This window comes from Callithrix jacchus, chromosome 2 (genome assembly GCF_049354715.1).
Source record: "Callithrix jacchus isolate 240 chromosome 2, calJac240_pri, whole genome shotgun sequence".
Lineage (NCBI taxonomy): Eukaryota > Metazoa > Chordata > Mammalia > Primates > Cebidae > Callithrix > Callithrix jacchus.
The window spans coordinates 188,348,080-188,364,100 of NC_133503.1; the positions used below are offsets into that span (position 1 = coordinate 188,348,080).

General features: G+C 45.0%; 1 protein-coding gene across 1 annotated transcript in view; it reads left to right on the forward strand.

The window, feature by feature from the left end:
* MYO10 (myosin X) overlaps positions 1-16,021 on the forward strand; it is a 272,061-nt gene that overhangs the window by 171,696 nt on the left and 84,344 nt on the right. Inside the window, exons 18-19 of the mRNA XM_017969978.4 lie at positions 980-1,088; positions 4,423-4,503. Coding sequence (XP_017825467.1) covers positions 980-1,088; positions 4,423-4,503 — 190 coding nt within the window. The remainder of the gene's footprint in view (positions 1-979; positions 1,089-4,422; positions 4,504-16,021) is intronic.

A 16,021-nucleotide genomic window follows, 5' to 3' on the forward strand; every position in this document is an offset into this window, starting at 1 on the left:
TAAAGAGCACCCGAGAACAGAAATGACAAAGGTTGGGGCAAAGCGAGAGGCAACCAGGGAAAGCTCTAATATTGCTGCTTGGGGAGATGCAGATGCTCAGAAGTCTTCCCTGACTGTCCTGGTGACCGTGAAGCCACCAGCTCCATAGCCCATGATATCTTCCATGCAAGGAAGATTAAAAAATTATTGAAGCCTGGACGCAGTGGCTCACGCCTATAATCCTAGCACTTTGGGAGGCTGAGGCGGGTGTATCACCTGAGGTTAGGAGTTCGAGACCAGCCTGGCCAACATGGCAAAACTCTGTCTCTACTAAAAATACAAAAATTAGCCAGGTGTGATGGTGAACACCTGTAATCCCAGTTACTCGGGAGGCTGAAGCAGAATTGCCTGAACCTGAGAGACAAAGGTTGCAGTGAGCTGAGATCATGTCATTGCACTCCAGCCTGGGTGACAGAGCAAGACACTCTGTCTCAGAAGAAAAAAAACCAAAAAACTGAGGCTTAGAGAGAGATGAAACATTTTGCCCAAGCAGCACAGCTAGGAAGTGGTGGAGGCGGGATTTGAACCATCGCCTGCCTCACCCCGTAATTAGTGTTCCCCAGGAGCACCTTTCCATCCGTTAACTGCTTCAATCTCTGCAACACTGCAAGGTGGGCAAAACAAATCTGTCACTTCTGCAGGCGAGGAAGCTGAGGTTACAGAGGTTTAGATGGCATTCCACAAAGCACAGAGCTCCTGTGTCAGTGTCAGGCCAGTCCCCTTCTCTGCAAGACTCTGATCTCTGACACTGCCACATGTTTTCGGTGCCTAAAACTCTTTGGCAGTGGTTGGTTTGAAATCTTCAGAAGCTGTCTTAGTTCTTCCAGGCCTAGGGTGTTTTACTTTGAATTATCATTGGGAAAGGGCACCATTAATTACAGTAATCTTGCACCTAATAATGGGTGTGTATGCCTTACTGTCCTGCTTTTGCCTCACACAGATTCGACTTTATCTATGATCTTTTTGAACATGTTTCAAGCCGCAACAACCAGGATACCTTGAAATGTGGAAGCAAACATCGGCGGCCCACCGTCAGCTCACAGTTCAAGGTTCGTTTTCACTGCTGGTTTAGAGGAATCCATCGTTACTGTCCTTTTAAGAATTCAAAAGAGGAATTGGGTGTATGTGAAGTCTATGAGAATATTTGTTTAATTTTGTTTCCTTTTATTATCATGCTTTTAAACCAGGTGGTACTTTAGAAATAAGAGTTTTTGCTCACATCTGTAATCCCAGCACTTTGGGAGGCCGAGGTGGGCAGATCATCTGAGCTCAGGGATTTAAAAACAGCCAGGGCAACATGGCAAAATCCCTTTTTGTACAAAAAGTACAGAAATTACCTGGGTGTGGTGGCACAGGCCTGTGGTCCCAGCTACTCGGGAGGCTGAGGTAGCAGGATTGCCTGAGCCTGGCAGATGAAGATTGCAGTGAGCTGTGATTGCACCGTGTACTCCAGTCTGAGTGACAGAGTGAGACCTAGACTCTGTCTAAAAAAAAGAAAAAAGAAATAAAGTAGACTTTTTCTCTGAGTCAGATGAAACTATATAGATCCTTTTTTAAAAAATAAGAAATAGCTACTTCTTCTAAGGTTTTGAAATGGCAACCTCCTTAAGGCCGTTTGTATTTAGAGGCTTGATTTGTTGTATTTAGGAGGCTTAAGGAGGTTGTATTGAGAGGCTTGATTTGTTGTATTTAGAGGTTGATTTGTATTTAGAGGCTCATGTGGAAACGGGATACGTTTCTTCTCATGTCTAGGTGTTTGTTTTCCCCTCCGGGTATGTTTGTAGTATTATAACTAGGTATACTGACCAAGGCTATGGTTAGAGAAGACCGATGTCAGTTACTTTGTCCTAGGCTCTTAATCTTTCAGTAGCGATGTTCAGTTTTCTTTTTCTAGAAGTTTGGTTTTGCCAGGAGTTCTCTGGGGAAGCTTTTTGTTTTCCCTGTGTGTATGTGCATGCATGCCTGTGTGTGTGTGTGTGTGTGTGTTTATGCATGTGTGTGTGCGTGTGTGTGTTTGTCTGTGTGTATGTATGCACGTATGAAGCAGGGTCTTGTTCTGTCACCCAGTCTGGAGTGCAGTGGTATAATCACACTTTGCTGCAGCCTCAAACTCCCAGGCTCAAGTGATTCTCCCACCTCAGTCTCTGAGTAGCTGGGACTACAGGTGTAAGCCGTTACACCCAGCTAACTTTTTATTTTTTGAGATGGAGTCTTGCTGTTGCCCAGGGTGGAGTGCAGTGGCACAATCTTGGCTCACTGCAACGTCCACCTCCTGGATTCAAGCAATTCTCCTGCCTCAGCCTCCTGAGTAGCTGGGACTACAGGTATGCACCACCACGCCCAGCTAATTTTTTACACCCAGCTAATTTTTAGATTTTTTTTTTACTGGAACGGGGTCTTACTATGTTCCCCAGGCTGATCTCGAAATTCTGGCCTCCGGTGAATCCTCCTGCTTTGGCCTCTCAAAGTGCTGGAATTACAGACACGAGCCACTGCATGAGGCCTTGGAAAGTTTTTGGAATGTTTGAGACTTAAACTGGACTAACAGTGAAGAAAATGGAAAAGGGTGGGCGAGCTTTTCAGGTGCAGGCGGAGGCAGAAGAGCCCAGGCACAGAGATGCAAGCCCTGTCTCCCAGGACTGTCAACAGTCAGTAGAACACCAGCCAGACAGGACACCTGGTGAGAACTGAAGTTGGTATCAGAATATGAAGGGCCATGAACGTCAGGATGTTTTGTTCTACAAGAAATTTTAAAGTTTTCTGAGCTGGAGAAGTAATGAATCCATGTAGTGTTTAGACAGTTCAGTTTTCTTCAGCAAGATTACAAGAAGGAAAAAGAGACAGAGATGGAGAGAAAGCCAGTGGATTAAAGGAGACTTAAAAGATATATCAACCAAAAACAGATATATCAACCATTCAATGGATGACTTGTATTTGCATTCTGATGCAAAAGAACAAACTGTTTCAAAATTATGGGCTGGCCAGGCAAGGTGGCTCATGCCTGTAATCCCAGCATATTGGGAGGCTAAGGCAGGCAGATCATGATCAGGAGTTCGAGACCAGCCTGGCAAACACGATGAAACCCTGTCTCTACTAAAAATACAAAAAATTAGCCGGGCATGGTGGCACGTGCCTGTAGTCCCAGCAACTCGGGAGGCCGAGGCAGGAGAATCACTTGAACCCAGGAGGTGGAGGCTGCAGTGAGCCCAAATTGCGCCACTGCACTTCAGCCTGGATGACAGAGCAAGACTCCATCTCAAAAAAAAAAAAAATTGGCCGGGCACAGTGACACATGCCTGTAATATCAGCACTTCAGGAGGCCTAGGTGGAAAGATTGCTTGAGTCAGGGAGTTTGAGACCAGCCTGGGAAACATAGTTGAGGCCTCATCTCCACCAAGAAATTAAAACATTAGCCTTGCATGGTGGCATGCCCATGTAGTCCCAGCTACGCAGGAGGCTGAGGTAGGAGGCTCACTTAAGTTGGGAGGTTGAAGCTGCAGTGAGCTATGATCATGCCACTGCACTCCAGCCTGGGTAACAGAGTGAGACCCTGTCTCAAATAAAAATAAAATTCATAAAATTTGAAACAGTTAAGCATTTTAATGTGAAATGTGAGACCATTACACATTTTAATATTAGTTTATGGAATTAATGTCAGATCTTTATAGGTGTGATGATACTGTGGTTACACAATGCTTTCAAGTGTTTAGCCTTTAATCCTGCAGTGCTGATGGATGAAATCACATGATGTCTGGGATGTGCTTTTCTACAGGGGTGGGTATAGTATGTATGGATCAGGTAAAATGAGATTAGCCATGAGCTGAAGCTAGTGATGAGAACTCATTGTATGCTTCTGTCTGCTTTGGTAAATGCTAAAAACTCCCCCAAAAAATAAACTGGAAAATAAAGAAAGTGGTATTAAAGATTGAGCTGGAGTCTGGTGATTTGAAGGTAAGAGAGAGATTGTGGCTCAGAGACCGGTGAAATATTGGGATAGACTGTCATTTTGATGGAGATAATGAATTAGGAAGAATAATTACAGTGGAAGAGTGTTACTCAGTTTTTCTGTCTTAAACATTGAAATATCCTAGGATGATTTTTGTTTATTGACAGAATGGCTTATTAAAATTGTACTGTTTCAAAGGAAGTGATAAATGAGTTTTGTGTGTTAGCAAATCATTTCAGTTATTAATACATTGAATCATAATACTTTTATTTTATATTAGAATGACAATTTAAAAATGAAAGCCTCTAAGTTATTACTCCTATGATTTATGATGTGTTTTTGAAATTCTTGTTTCTAAGTGCCTAGAGTACTGAGAAGTTTAAAGACTGACATATAATAGGAGACTAAATCAACTTACACTTTTTTCTTTCTAATAGGACTCACTGCATTCCTTAATGGCAACCCTAAGCTCCTCTAATCCTTTCTTTGTTCGCTGTATCAAGCCAAACATGCAGAAGGTAAGATTTATGACAGTCCTAGGCTGGGCTCTGTCATGAAGGACACAGCCTCCTGGGGTGGTTACTCACAGATTTGGTTTCTCCAAAGGCCTTTCGTTGTAGATGGTTGGAAATGGATATGACATTATTATAACTTGAGGTTAAATGAAAAAGTTCTCCTTGTCCCTGGAGCCTGTTAGTCTGCTTTTGAGTGATGTTATTAAGCTTTAGGGAAATCTATTTGAAAAGGAAACATTGTGAAGCCTTTATTTTTTTAGCATTTGGTTTAAAATTCTTGGGAAAAGTTCCAGAGTGCTATACACCTTTGTAGAGGAATTATTTGGTGTGTGGTGGCTGATTCTTTTCAAGTTTTTGTTTTTCTTTCTTTCTTTTCTTCTTTTATTTGCTTTATTGTTATTTTAAACATGATGAAGAGGCTTTAAGTAGTAATGCTAGATTTTAAGTACTTTAAATAGTTGATTGTAACTAATTAGAAGACACCCAAAAGAATGTCTTAAGTATTAATGTCTTGGCTGTTTGATTTTAGCTTTTTAATTTCATAATCCGATTAGAAACAATGTAAATTTAAAAAGGAAAAGCTCCCTAAACAAAGAAGCTATAGTGTTAGATATAGGCAGTCACTGAAGCCACAGCTAATTGTCTTAAAGTGTTGTTAATACATTTAAATTATTTTGATTCAGTGAACATTAGCCTCTTAGGAACGCTTCTTACGAGAGATAACCCCTACAAAATTGTAATTTTAAGAACTCCTTATGTTAAAGAACTAGATGCCATTCTCATAAGGTTTAAGGTAAAATATCTGATCTGAGCTGTTTCCCATGAGACTTGGTTTATTACATTCTGGTAACTTGACTGATGCTGGATCTTATTTTTTATAATGTCAACCAATTGCCTTTGGCTTAATATTACATGGATTCCTCATTTATAGTTTAAAGATGTATGCTTATAAGGACCACAGTATCCAGGCACGATGGCTCACACCTGTAATCCCAGCACTTTAGGAGGCTGAGGCGGGCGGATTACTTCAAGTCAGGAGTTCGAGACCAGCCTGGCCAAAGTGGTGAAACAAAAATACAAAATACAAAAATGAGCCAGATATGGTGGGGCATGCCTGTAAACCCAGCTACTAAGGAGGCTGAGGCCTGAGAGTCATTTGAACCCACGAGGTGGAGGTTGCAGTGAGCCGAGATCTGCCACTGTGCTCCAGCCTGAGCGATAGAGCCAGACTCTGTCTGGAACCGCAATATTGAATTCTCTGTCTTCCAGAGAGGCAAAATTGGACATCTCTTGAAGAGAAAGTAACCTGTTCAGTTTGTTTCCTTAATGTGAGGTATAATGGTGAGAATTTGGTGTTTGTGTGACCTGAAATGACGAAGTAGTCTTCTGTGGAAGATCTGTGCTGACTTGATGTGCTTGGTTCTGGTAGTTTAAAAAGGAACCCATCTTTCCATTTTTCAAATGTATGTCAAAACGTTTAAGATTATCACACAAAAATGGCAACTAAGCAAATGCATAGCTTTTTTTGAGATGTCATGTAGGAAATTAACAGTTAGAACATCTCTCTGTGTAACACTATGGCATGTAGCTGGTTTAAATTCTACTTGGCTTGCTTTGTACACCCTGATGGGCGGTATTTGCCAGACAGTAGAAGTGGGCTTTGCGTTTTTGGTGTAGATGCCAGGAGTTGCTCAGTCTCTGATGGGGTTCTCTCCACTTTTTACGATAAGGATAATAGTGCCATATTTCATCTTTCAAACAGGCAAGGTTTTTTCTCAGTGTAAAGTCTTGGGTGCTTGGCTGGGCATGGTGGCTCATGCCTATAATCTCAGCACTCTGGGAGGCTGAGAGGTGGGTGGATGGCTTGAGGTCAGGAATTCGAAACCATCCTGGCCAATATGGTGAAACCCTGTCTCTACTAAAAATACAAAAATTAGCTGGGCATGGTGGCAACACACGTTTGTAGTCCCAGTTACTTGGGAGGCTGAGGCCGGAGAATTGCTTGAACCCGGGAGGCAGAGACTGAAGTAAGCTGAGGTTACGTCACTGCATTCCTGACTGTGGGACAGAGAAAAGCTCTGTTTCTAAAAATGAAAAAAATGAAGGCTTGGTTGCTGTCCTGCATCTCACAGTTGCTGGTGAGCCGTAGTTTAATTGGAAGCTCTTTTTCTCGTTATTCGTGGTGTGAAACAGTTTTACATTTGTTGGCATCTTAAATTCCCACCCTGGCAGTGCTATAATAAAGATAGAAAATTTAATTGGAAATATGCAGTCCCCAGCATTTCTGTTTTCTCTCTCGGATAGCACAGAGTTAGTTTTTCTTTCAAAGTGTACTAGCTTTTGAAATTAGGCGTGCTTGAAAGCAGTTCAGCAGCCAGAATATGCAGAACTGGCCTTATTTTTCCATGCTGAAATTTGGTAGTACCTAATTGCTTTGGATTTTGCATTTGATTTCATTGTATTTTATTATTTTTTACTTTTATTATTATTATTATTTTGAGACAGAGTCTCACTGCATTGCCCAGGTTGGAGTGCAATGGCACAATCTCGGCTCACTGCAACCTCTGCCTTCCGGTTTCAAGCAATTCTCCTGAGTAGCTGAGATTACAGGTGCCCGCCACCACACCTGGCAAACTTTTGTATTTTTAGTAGAGATGGGGTTTCATCATATTGGCCAGGCTGGTCTCAAACTCCTGACATCGCACCCGGCCTGGGTTTTGCATTTTAAAAATGAATTAACTCAACCCCATGTTTGCATTTGTATTGGCTTGGTTTACATGTCCTAAAATATGGCAGGCACTAATTAATAACCCACCAAGTGATAGACTATAGAAACCTTTCAAAGAATGTCTTGGTGCCCTTTTAAAGGCACTCAGAAGGCTGGGCGTGGTGGCTCATACCTGTAATCCCAGCACTTTGGGAAGCTGAGGTGGGCGGGGCTGAAGACCAGCCTGGCCAACATGGTGAAACCTAGTCTCTATTTAAAAAAAAAAAAAAAAGCCACGTGTAGTGGCACATTGCCTGATCCCAGCTACGTGGGAGGCTGAGGTAGGAGAATTGCTTGAACTCAGGAAGCAGAGGCTGTTATGAGCCAAGATTGTGCCATTGCACTCCAGCCTGGGCAACAGAGTGAGACCGACTCAAAATAAAAAAATAAAGGCACTCAGCAAGTGAAGGCAGAGGCACAAGAGCTGACTTGTCTGAGGTCTAAAATGAAGGTGTGGTGGTAAATGGAGATGCTAATTTGGTTATGGAAATACAGCTATGTCTCGATTAGCATTTATTTAGTTCCATCGGAAATATTGGACTGTCACTGCCTATTATGTTCTGTGAAATGTCTGCAAACAACCTTTATTTAGGGTTCTTATACATTTTTTAAATCCAAAGATAGATTCTTTTAGAAATTTCACAGGAGAAATCTTGCCGTCTTCCTCCCTAGAGATGGGGAATGTGTATTTTCAGCGTGGAGGAATGAGAGTTTTTCCTTGCCTCGTTTTCCTCTCCAGCCCCAGTCCATCAAAGGACTTGGGAGGTGGTATTCAAATATGTGTGCATTTAGGTATTTTGTGCATTATTCAGGAGCAAGGCGCATGAGTTTTGTTGTTGTTGTTTTTTTGAGACGGAGTTTCGCTCTTGTCACCCAGGCTGGAGTGCAATGGCACGATCTCGGCTCACCGCAACCTCCGCCTCCTGGGTTCAAGCAATTCTTCTGCCTCAGCCTCCCGAGTAGCTGGGACTACAGGCGTGCACCACCATGCCCAGCTAATTTTTGTATTTTTAGTAGAGATGGGGTTTCACCTTGTTGACCAGGATGGTCTTGATCTCTTGACATTGTGATCCACCCGCCTCGGCCTCCCAAAGTGCTGGGATTACAGGCGTGAGCCACTGCGCCCGGCCGGAGCATGGGTTTTAGCAAATACATAATTTTTTTTTTTAATTTTGAGACAGAGTTTTGCTCTTGTTGCCCAGGCTGGAGTGCAGTGGTGTGATCTTGGCTCACAGCAACCTCCGCCTCCCAGGTTCAAGTTTCTCCTGCCTCAGCCTCCCAAGTAGATGAGATTACAGCTTGTACCACCACGCCTAACTAATTTCATATTTTTAGTAGAGATGGGGTTTCTCCATGTTGGTCAGGCTGGTCTTGAACTCCCGACCGCAGGTGATCTGCCCACCTCGTCCTTTCAAAGTGTGGGTATTACAGGGATGAACCATCGAACCCAACCAGTAGTATTTTTTGTATATGTAGGTTATATGATCATAAAGAAATCAGAATGGTAGCTATAAAGTCCAGTATCCTAGAGACCTGTAGGATTAGAACAACAGAAACACCTGTAGCTGCTTTTGTGCCTTCAGAAGTAGATTCAAGGCTCCCCCATTTGCAGGGCTAGGGAGCACACCCCCTTTACCTGCCGTGCTTTTTAGGACAGGCTGCCTTTCCTCCTTGCCGAGGGTTTGAACTCCAGCATGGACATCTGGGCCTAAAGAATCTAGAAATTCTTTGTGAGCTTTTGTTTGTTTTTTCCGAGACGGAATCTCGCTCTGTCACCCAGGTTGGAGTGCAGTGGAATGATCTCGGCTCACTGCAGCTTCGTTTGCCTCCTGGGTTCAAGTGATTCTCTTGCCTCAGCCTCCCGTGTAGCTGGGACTACAGACATGTGCCATAACACCCAGCTAATTTTCGTATTTTAAGTAGAGATGGGGTTTTACTATGTTGGCCAGGATGGTCTCGATCTGTTGACCTCGTGATCTGCCTGCCTCGGCCTCCCAAAGTGCTGGGATTACAGGCATGAGTCACCACGCCCAGCCTAATTTTTTGTTTAATTTGGGTTTTCTACGTTTTATTTTGAAAAAGAGGTACAGAGAAGGAGTGTATAACTGAAATACTGAACGCGTGTGTCCATTCAGGTGTCACAATATGTGTGCTTTTTTCTTCTTACATAAAAAGCCTTATACTGTTCTTGAGTTTCGTATGGAAGGCACTTGGCTAGCCTCATTGGCGCTCAGTGAGGAAGCAGCTAGAAAAGCCTGCCTCCTGTGAGAGACAGGTCTGCAGTGGGCCTTGGCCTTGGATGTAACCTTCCGCTGAGCTTTGAGTTTTCAGAGTTCATGAGGGGTAGACCTCTCCATTACCGGAGTTTCAGTTGGTAATGACACCTTTTAGCTTTGTTGATTGTGATTTGCTTGGGTGGTAGCAGTGGCAGCCAAAAGTGTTCCAGCCAACCACAGATTTCTGTAAGATAAAAACCTGCTTTTCCTCATCAGAATCTCCCCAAGGGCATCTCTGCCTGGTGTTTTAGCAAGTAAGTTCCAGACAGAAAAGTCTCTCATTAACATTCTTCAGAAAAACCCGGAGGAGGTTCAGGGCAGAATGAAAGCAGGGAACTGACAGATACACTTCGGGACACCTCGTGGGGTGTGAGAACCAGTTGCCGGGAGTGGCCAGGATCTGTTCCCTGCAGATTCAGCCCGTGCTGTCTCTTGGAACCGGTCTGGCTGGCTTTCCTCCCTGTTCTGCCTTTACATTTGCTGTGTCCAGGACGCAGGTTCTAGGAGGGAAACCTCGTGGTTCCAGCAGCATCGTCTTTCAGTCTTTGACTGGACAGAACAGGACCCTCAAAGATTTGGTCCAGCTTTCTCCAAAAAGGCAGGGGCCTAATCTCCTAATGTATCTGGGACTGGGATCTGGTGCAAGAAGGCCTGTAGCACAAGCAGCCTCTTAAGTAGAGTCTACCGTCTTCCTTTCCTTTCCTTTCCCTATCTTCCCTTCCCCTCCCTCTCCTCCCCTCCCCTCCCTTCTCTTCCCTTTCTTTCCTCTCCCTCCCTCTTCTCTCTCTCCTTTCTTTTCTTTTTCTTTCTTTTCTTTCGAGACAGAGTGTTCCTGTCTCCCAGGCTAGAGTGCAGTGGCACAATCTCAGCTCACTACAACCTCCACCACACAGGTTCAAGCCGTTCTCCTGCCTTAGCCCCCTGAGTAGCCGGGATTACAGGCATGCGCCACCACACCCGGCTGATACTTGTATTTTTAGTAGAGATGGGCTCTCACCATGTTGGCCAGGCTGGTCTTGAACTCCTGATTTCAAGTGATCGCCTGCTTCAGCCTCCCAAAGTGCTGGGAGCCACACACATTGCATGGAAGGTTTACTTAAGGGAAGAAGGGAGAGATGGTTGTGCTGCGGGAGGCTGAAGACCAGGACCCAGAGGGGAAAACCAGGAAGGCTAGAGTTACCCTGTAGCCGTATCTGCTGGAAAATGGAATATCAAGTGAGAGGGGGAAGCTGGAGATGTGGAGTCAGGCAGGCCACGGGAGCCTTGTGAGCTGTCGATTTCGCAGTCCCATCTGTCTCTAACCCAAGACAGAAGGAGGAGGACAAGGATGCTGAAACTGTCTCACACAGGGGTCTTCTGTCAAGGACTTTGGGGGGATGTTAGCTCCTTTCACATAAATGAGTCCTGGGACCCATCCGTAGTCCTGTCTTCACGGGGCTCCTTCCTAGGTCAGACTCAGCCCCTCAGGTTGACAGCGTCCTAGACAGCTTATGGCTTCACACATCCAGAGAGAGCTCTGTGCTGACATTATAGAAGCATGAGCCTTTTGTTTCCAGGGGCATAATAACTTGATGAATGAATTTAATGAATCTAGCACATTTTCTCCTGGGGATTTATATTTATGTAATCCAGGTGCTGCCTGCCATTTCTCCTTCCTTCCTTCCTCATTTCCTCCCTTCTTCCTTCCCTGCCTCCTTTCCTTCCTCCCTCCCTTTCTCCCTTCCCCTCCCTCCCTCCTTCCCTCCCATTCTCCTTTCTCCTTCCTCCCTCCCTCCCTCTTTTTCTTTTCTTTCTTCCTTTCATCCTTTCTTCCATTCTTCATTTTCTTTCTTTCTTTCAGACCTGACCAGGCCTGGTGGCTCACACCTGTAATCCTAGCACTTTGGGAGCCAGACAGATGGCTTGAGCCCAGGAGTTACAGCCCAGCCTGGGCTACATGGCGAAACCCTGTCTCTACAAAGAGGCTGGGCGCAGTGGCCCACACCTGTAATCCCAGCAGTTTGGGAGGCTGAAGTGGGCAGATCACCTGAGGCCAGGAGTTCAAGATCAGCCTGGCCAACATGGTGAAACCCCATCTCTACCAAAAATACAAAAATTTGCTGCGCATGGTGGCGTGCACCTGTAACCCCAGCCATTTGGGAGGCTGCGGCATGAGAGTTGTTTGAATCTAGGAGGTGTAGGTTGCAGTGAGCTGAGATTGCACTGCTGCACTCCCACCTGGGCAAGAGTGAGATTCTGTCTCAAAAAAAAAAGTAGCTGGGGGTGGCGGTGTGCACCTGTAGACCTAGCCACTTGGGAGGCAGAGGTGAGAGGATAATCTGAGCCTGGAAGGTCAAGGCTGCAGTGAGCCGAGATCGCACCAGTGCACTCCAACCTGTGCAACAGAGTGAGACCTGTCTCAAAGAAAACAATCAACCAAAACCAAGATATTTTTAAAAAGTTCTGGCCGGGCGCGGTGGCGCATGCCTGTTGTCGCAGCTACTTGGGAGGCTGAGGCTGGAGGATCGCTTGAGCCCAGGAGTTCTGGGCTGTAGTGCGCTATGCCGATCGGGTGTCCTCACTAAGTATGGCATCAATATAGTGACCTCCCAGGAGTGGGGGACCACCAGGTTGCCTAAGGAGGGGTGAACTGGCCCAGGTTGGAAATGGAGCAGGTCGGAACTCCCTTGCTGATCAGTGGTGGGATGGCGCCTCTGAATAGCCACTGCACTCCAGCCTGGGCAACATAGCAAGACCCCCTGTCTCTAAATTAAAAATATAAATAAATAAATAAAAATAAAAAGTTCTGATGATACTGTGACACATCTCTTGCCTTGAATTTTGGGTCCCATGTTATTCTTCCTGTATCTTTTTCTTTTTTTTTTTTTTCCTTCCTATATCTTTCTCTGTTTTTTTTTTTTTTTTGAAATGAAGTCTCATTCTGTCACCAGGCTGGAGTGCAGTGGTGCGATCTTGGCTCACTGCAACCTCCGCCTCCCGGGTTCAAGTGATTCTCCTGCCTCAGCCTCCTGAGTAGCTGGAATTACAGGCACACACCACCATGCCCAGCTGATTTTGATATTTTTAGTAGAGACCAGGTTTCACCATGTTGGCCAGGATGGTCTCGATCTCTTGACTTCATGATCCACCCACCTCAGCCTCCCAAAATTCTGGGATTACAGGCATGAGCCACTGTGCCCAGCCTATGTGTATCAGTCTTTTTATGGTGACATGTTCCTTTGCCCTGTCTACCTCCTCGGCTGACCCCTTCTAGATATAACCCTTCTCAGGTTCATGGTCCTTTAGGGATAGGTAAGCACAGAGGCAGGGGCTCATTCACAAATACTTTTTGATCTGGAGCCTGGTTATTCATATACAAATATCCCTATCTCCAAATGGGGCATTCCCCCACAGGTCTTTGTTATCTGCATGATACAGGGTGGGAGGTCCAGGCGTGAGGATCTGATACATGACAGGGTTTAAACTGAAAGGTTAAGTAAACATTAGATTTTAACATTGAGATAGAACTTTCTGGAATTATAGGTTATTCACTCAGTCTATATATTATTATTGCCATATTTCACAGAATCTAAATTCCACGACTGTAAAATACATCCTTGTTTCTTGTCACTGTGGAAGCAAAGGCACCTCCGATTACAGCGAGCAGGATGATTTCTTATCACTTAGCTCTTGCTCCTTGCTTTGCAGAATGTATGAAATGGAGGTCATTCATCCACCACAAATAGGCAACTTTCCTTTCTGTTTCCAGGCCTTTTTGCAGATAAAATAATTTTCTGCTTCACTGGTGAATCTGTAGTGTGATATTTCACCTCCACTTAAGGGACAACTGGACTTGGTGTGAGGCGTGTCAGTAGTGTCCCTAATTTGCAAAGACAGTACAAAAAAGATGATGAAATTCACTCACATCCAGGCATGGATTGCAGCATGGTGGCTGCTTGGGTGACAGTGTCAGAGGTGTATGAACCAGAGCAACTCCATCTTGAATAGGAGGTGGGTAAAATAAGACTGAAACCTACTGGGCTGCATTCCCAGACCAGGCAGGCATTCTAAGTCATAGGATGAGACAGGAGGTCGGCGCAAAGTACATGTCAAAAAACCTTGCTGATAAAACAGATTGCGGTAAGGAAGCCGCCAAAGCCTACCAAAACCAAGATGGCCACAGTGACCTCTGAAGGTTACCCTGTGTCATCTAAAAAGGGGAGGCATGAATAATCCACTCCTTGTTTAGCATATCATCAAGAAATAACCATAAAAATGGACAACCAAAGGCTGGGCGTGGTGGCTCACGCCTGTAATCCCAGCACTTTCAGAAGCCAAGGCAGGTGGATCATGAGGTCAAGAGACTGAAACCATCTTGGCTAACATGGTGAAACCCCATCTGTACTAAAAAATCCAAAAATTAGCTGGGCGTGGTGGCGTGTGCCTACAATCCTAGCTACTCGGGAGGCTGAGGCAGTAGAATCGCTTGAACCCGGGAGGTGGACTTTACAGTGAGCTGAGATCACGCTACTGCACTCCAGCCTGGTGACAGCAAGACTCTGTCTCAAAAAAAAAAAAAAAAAAAAAAAGGACAACCAGCAGCACTCGGGACTGCTCTGTGTGTGGAGTAGCCATTCTTTTATTCCTTTACCTTTAAAAATTTTTTGATTTTTAAGAGACAAGTCTTATTCTGTTGCCCAGGCTGGAGTGTAGTGGCACCATCATAGCACACTGAAGCCTTGAACTCCTGGGCTCAAACGATCTCCTGCCTCAGCCTCCCAAGCAGCTGGGAGTACAGGCATGCACCACCACTAGGCCTGCCTAATTTTTTTTTTGAGACGGAGTTTCGCTCTTGTTACCCAGGCTGGAGTGCAATGGCGCGATCTCAGCTCACTGCAACCTCCGCCTCCTGCGTTCAGGCAATTCTCCTGCCTCAGCCTCCTGAATAGCTGGGATTACAGGCGCTCACCAGCACGCCTAGCTAATTTTTGTATTTTTAGTAGAGAAGGGGTTTCACCATGTTGGCCAAGCTAGTCTCAAACTCCTGACCTCAGGTGATCCACCCACTTTAGCCTCCCGAAGTGCTGGGATTACAGGCGTGAGCCACTGTGCCTGGCCTAGGAAAGGTCTTAACTGTAATGAATGAAGTCTGCATTTCTGCATCTTCCGTTTGCTGCTCTTCTTCTGGCCACTTGAGATTAATGTGAAAATGTCAGATATTCATTCACAGGAGTGTGTCAAATGTTTTCAAGCTCTTAATAAGAATACATTTTCCTGCTCCAGTAAACAGCCTCCAAGGACAATTTTATCTTGGCATTTTTATTTAACCATCAACACAATATGCAATAGGATCTCTCAAAGCTCTTGTGGGCGATTAGGATTTTTTTGGATAGAGCTTTACTTACCCTTTTACTGCCTGTGCTTGTTGTCATGTTGTTGGTTTTTCTTTTCTGTTTCATCCTTTGTGACTGTTTTCCCACGGCTGCATTGACTACTACCCTACCTGTTCCCCAGCCCCAGCCACCGCTCCCTCCACAAGCCTGCCTAGTTACCCACAGAGCCTGGGCGACTCAGTCCTTCATTTCCTGCCCCAAGGGCCCAGGAAACCCTGCACCACCCCTGCTGAGACACAGGGTGTCGGGGGGCTCTGGGTCTAGCACATTATAATACACCGCAATACCGTTGGTATAGATGGGTATTACATGGCCACCCACGTGCGGAAGCTCAGGAAGCCACCGATGCTATAGATCAAAGGTGTGCGCCTAGTCTCCCTCAGGTCTCATCACTACACCTGGTGTGGCCAGGCATTCTTTCCTTGGGTTTAACATGTGTGTATTGACAATACCTACCAAGGAGGGCGGTTATGTGTATTGAGTGAGGTCATGTGGACGTGATACAGCTGCGTATTACTGTGTGAAATAACGCATACTTACATTGTATGTTTATATTTTTACCGAATATTTTGTCCTCACAAGTTTAACCCCAAGTATACGCTGAATCACAGAAAAACCTATTTTAAGATCTTTGCTCTTTTGAGCTTAGTTTTAAATAACCTCTGGCAGATTGCCATAAGGAGCCTTAAAAACAATTTCTCTTTAGTTTTTGACATTTACTGGATGGACATTTTTATCTTTATTTTTAACATTAATAGACTTTTTTAAAGAGCATTAAAAAATTTACAGATTGGGAGGCCGAGGCGGGTGGATCATGAGGTCAAGAGATCGAGATCATTTTGGTCAATAAGGTGAAACCCCGTCTCTACTAAAAATACAAAAATTAGCTGGATGTGGTGGTGCACGCCTGTAGTCCCAGCTACTCGGGAGGCTGAGGCAGGAGAATTGCTTGAACCCAGAAGATGGAGGTTGCGGTGAGTCGAGATCGTGCCATTGCACTCCAGTCTGGGTAACAACAACGAAACTCCGTCTCAAAAAGAAAAAATTTAGGCCGGGCGCGGTGGCTCACGCCTGTAATCCCCGCACTTTGGGAGGCAGAGGCGGGT